At 42.0% G+C, this 4,835-nt stretch overlaps 1 protein-coding gene across 1 annotated transcript; it reads left to right on the forward strand.

The window, feature by feature from the left end:
- The first annotated feature begins 704 nt into the window (after positions 1 to 704).
- LOC111887342 (uncharacterized) lies at positions 705 to 2,492 on the forward strand. The gene has a single exon (XM_023883507.1). The coding sequence runs from the start codon at positions 705 to 707 to the stop codon at positions 2,490 to 2,492; it is 1,788 nt and encodes a 595-aa protein (XP_023739275.1).
- Positions 2,493 to 4,835: the final 2,343 nt, after the last annotated feature.

The following is a 4,835-nucleotide window of genomic DNA, read 5'->3' on the forward strand; positions in this document are numbered from 1 at the left end:
ATCGGAATCAAGCAACACAAAAGAGAATCTTTCCACACATATTGGGAAAGATTTAAGAAACTTTGTGCCCGTTGTCCAAAGCACGGGATCACCGAGTATCAGCTCCTACAGTATTTCATTAAAGGTATGACCCCAATGGAAAGAATACTTCTCAATGCTTCTAATGGCGGATCTTTGCTCGATAAGACCCCAACTGAGATCCGAAATCTAATCAAGAACATAGCTGAAGATTCCAAACATTCAAGCCATGATGAAGAATGGTATACGGCTGCACCCCGGGGTGTAAAAGAAGTTCAAACTCCTCAGATTGAAGCTCAATTGTCCGAGCTCACGAAAGTAGTCATGATGTTGGCCAAAGACAAAGGTGTGCACCCCACACCCCGCCCATGCAGTATTTCACGCAAGTGGGGCATCCACCCGATATGTGCCCACAACTCCAAGAGGAAGATTATGAAGAAGCGAAAGTCATGGGAGGATATTCTGGGGTAAATCATAGAGGTTATGAGCAACCAAGAGGTGATCAGCGATGGAACAATAATCAAGGGTGGTGAGGCAATCAACAAGGGAATTATCAGCAAAATCAATCACATCAATATCAACCAAGACCACCATTTCCTCAAAATCAACGACGACCACCCTTCCAACCTCAAAATTACCAACCAAGGCACCCACAAAAACCCCCTCCACAAGCAAGTTCTTCAAGTATGTCCTTAGATGACATAGTGAAAAGCCTTGCCACAAGCACTCAAAGCTTTCAACAAGAAACCAAGGCAAGCTTAAAAAGCTTGGAGCAACAAGTATCACAACTTGCTCAATCCGTGAGTAAGATGGAGTCACAAGGCAAGCTACCCTCTCAAACGGAGAAGAACCCAAAACACAATGCGTGTGCAATTACTCTAAGAGGTGGGAAAAGCTATGAAAGTCCAAGGATGCCGGAAGAAGAAGAAGACGAGAATGAGATTGAGGTGGAAGAGGCTGTCAAAGAAGAGGAAAAGAAGAGTACTCCAAAGTCCAAGAAGCTAACAGAATCTGAAGTGAAAGTCACACCAGCTCCATTTCCTTCAAGGCTGGCAAGCACCAAAAGAGAAAGGGAAGATGACGAAATCATGGCCATGTTTCGAAAGGTTGAAATCAATATCCCTCTTTTAGATGCCAATACACAGATTCCTAGATATGCTAAGTTCCTTAAGGAACTTTGCAGATCTAAGAAAAAGCTTAAAGGAAATCAAATTGTGAAGGTTGGTGAAAATATCTCAGTTGTGTTACAAAAGCGGCTACCAAAAAAATGCAAGGACCCAGGTGTTTTCACGGTTCCTTGCCAAATGGGTAAACTTTTTGTACCACGTGCCATGCTTGATCTTGGAGCATCAATTAATGTCTTACCCTATTCAAGTTATAAGACAATGGGAATTGGACCTTTATCAAAAACCAGAGTTATCTTTCAACTTGCTGACCAGTCTTTGGTACACCCGAAAGGTGTATTGGAGGACGTGTTAGTGCAAGTTAATGAGTTTGTTTTTCCCGCTGACTTTTATGTTTTAGACATGGGTGATGAAAACACCCCACAATCGAGCTCCATCCTTTTGGGGAGACCTTTTATGAGTACCGCAAAAACAAAAATAAATGTAGCCAATGGTACTTTGTCAATGGAGTTCGATGGTGAGGTGATTAACTTTAATATCTTTGAAGCCATGCGTTATCCTAGCGATATTCATTCTTTAAACTTCATAGATGTTATTGATTCATGTACTAATGATTGCTTTGAGATGTCAAGCCAAGATGTTCTAACCACCATCTTGAGCAAACACTTTGATGAGACAGGGATTAAGGATTTGGCTGACAAGTACACATTGGAGGATGAATTGATTGAAGTGATCGATTCCTTGGAGAAAGCACAACCCAAGAGAGTTGAACCACCCCGCATGAAGCTAAAAAGTTCCAATCCGAAACTTCTCCCATCCATAGTACAACCATCGACTCTTGAGTTGAAGGCTCTCCCCGACCATCTCAAGTATGCCTATCTTGGAGAGGAAGAGACATTACCAGTGATAATTTCGACCAAGCTGGCACGAGAAGAAGAAAAACAGTTAGTTGGAATTTTGAAGAAATACAAAGAGACTATTGGTTGGACCATTGCGGATATAAAAGGGTTGAGCTCATCGTTATGCATGCACAAAATACTGATGGAAGAGGACTTCAAGCCAACCCGTGAAGCACAAAGGAGGTGGAATCCACCTATGATGGAGGTAGTTAAAAAGGAGATCATGAAGCTCTTGGATGCAGGTGTAATCTACCCCATTTCTGATAGTAAGTGGGTGAGTCCTGTGCAAGTAGTCCCGAAAAATGCCGGAGTCACCGTTGTCAAAAACTCCGAGGGGGAATTGGTACCCACCCGTGTGCAAAACGGGTGGAGAGTTTGTATCGATTATAGGAAGTTGAATGCTTCCACCCGCAAAGACCACTTCCCTTTGTCATTCATTGATCATATGTAACAACGATTGGCCGGGAAATCCCACTATTGCTGCCTTGATGGTTTCTCTGGTTTTCATCAAATTCCGGTTGCCCCGGAAGACCAAGAGAAAACCACATTCACATGTCCCTTCGGCACCTTTGCATATAGACGCATGCCCTTCGGCTTGTGCAATGCACCCGCGACCTTCCAAAGATGTATGGTGAGCATATTTTCAGAATATGTCGAAAATATAATAGAGGTTTTCATGGATGATTTTACTGTTTATGGAAATTCTTTTAATGAATGTTTGTAAAATCTCACCAAAATCTTACAAAGGTGCATTGACACGAACTTAGTCCTTAATTATGAAAAATGTCATTTTATGGTTGACAAAGGCTTGATACTTGGACATGTGGTGTCCCAAAAAGGTTTAGAAGTTGACAAGGTCAAAACAGATGTTATTAAGAGCTTACCATACCCGAAAAATGTTCCGGAAGTACGTTCTTTTCTTGGCCATGCAGGTTTTTATCGGCGGTTTATAAAGGATTTTACCAAGATCACGATGCCGATGTGTCAACTTCTACAAAAGGATGCCGATTTTGAGTTTGGTGATGAATGTAAGAAGGCATTTGATCTTTTGAAAGACTTGTTGACATCCGCCCCCATTATTCAACCGCCAAATTGGGATCTTCCATTTGAGATCATGTGCGATGCTAGCAATACCGTGGTTGGGGCGGTTTTGGGACAAAAGGTTGACCGAGTACATCATGTCATCTACTATGCATCAAAGAACCTTGATAGGGCACAAGGCAACTACGCCACAATAGAGAAAGAGTTGCTTGCTATTGTCTTTGCTTTAGAGAAGTTCCGACAATACCTCCTTGGAACTAAAGTGATCATATATTCGGACCATGCAGCCATAAAGCACTTGCTTACAAAGAAAGATTCAAAGCCGAGGTTAATACGGTGGATGCTGCTTTTGCAAGAGTTCGATATTGAGATCAAAGACAAGAGTGGAAAGGAAAATCTGGTTGCGGATCATCTAAGTCGCATTGTATCGCCCAAAGATGGTATACCAATATGTGACACATTTCTAGATGAGCATCTATTTGCAGCCAAAGAAGCACCATGGTATGCAGATGTCGTCAATTACTTGGTCACAAGTCAATTTCCCCTAGAATCATCCCGTCGGCAAAGAGATAAAAACAAGAAGGAAGCCAAACGATACATATGGGACGAGCCTTACCTTTGGAAGTACTATGCGGACCAAGTAATTCGCAGGTGTGTTGAGCAAAAAGAGGTACAATCTATCCTTAATTTTTTCCATTCTTATGCTTGTGGTGGTCACGTTGGACCCCAAAGGACAGCTAGGAAAGTTTTAGATAGCGGATTCTTTTGGCCTTCTATTTTCCATGATTCCTGTGTGCTTTGTGCACATTGTGAAAAGTGCCAAAAAATCCGGATCTTTAAGCTCTAGAAATCAAATGCCCCTTACCCCTATTCTAGTATGTGAGATTGTTGATGTATAGGGTATTGACTTTATGGGACCATTTTCGCCCTCTTTTGGTTGTTCTTATATTTTGTTAGCGGTGGACTATGTGTCCAAATGGGTGGAGGCTAAGGCCACCCGTACTAATGAGTCCAAAGTTGTGGTCGATTTCCTTAAGGTACAGATTTTCTCACGGTTTAGCATACCAAAGGCACTCATAAGTGACCGCGGAACCCATTTCTGCAATCGGATGCTAGAAGCTATTTTGAAGAGATATGGAGTGAAACATAAAGTCTCAACAACTTATCATCCCCAAACCAATGGACAAGCAGAAGTATCAAATAGGCAAATCAAAAGTATCTTGGAGAAAACGGTCAACCCAAACCGCAAAGATTAGAGCTTAAGGCTAGATGATGCCTTATGGGCATACCGTACCGCCTTTAAAACTCCCATTGGTATGTCCCCATATAGGCTTGTGTTTGGTAAAGCATGCCATCTTCCAGTTGAGCTTGAGCATAAAGCTTTTTGGGCGGTAAAGAAATTCAACATGAGTGAAGATGAGGTGGGAAATAAAAGGAAACTTGATATCCAAGAGCTAGAGGAGATTCGGAATGATGCATACAAAAGCAACATGATCTATAAGGAGAAAACAAAAGCATACCATGACAGGGCGATCTCCCAAAAGACTTTTATACAAGGACAAAAGGTGTTGCTTTACCACTCAAGATTCAAGCTAATTTCAGGAAAGTTGAGATCGAGATGGGTTGGTCCTTTCGTGGTCAAAAAGGTGTTTGACCATGGTGCGGTGGAAATCACGAGCAAGCAAACGGGTAAAACATTCAAAGTCAATGGTCACAAGTTGAAGCCGTTTTATGAAGGATTTGAGGTGAAGAA

This window comes from Lactuca sativa, chromosome 1 (genome assembly GCF_002870075.4).
Source record: "Lactuca sativa cultivar Salinas chromosome 1, Lsat_Salinas_v11, whole genome shotgun sequence".
NCBI lineage: Eukaryota > Viridiplantae > Streptophyta > Magnoliopsida > Asterales > Asteraceae > Lactuca > Lactuca sativa.

What these genes read in the sequence shown, in the direction of transcription:
- LOC111887342 (XM_023883507.1), top strand. Translation starts at nt 705, where the DNA reads ATGTCCTTAGATGACATAGTGAAAAGCCTTGCCACAAGCACTCAAAGC.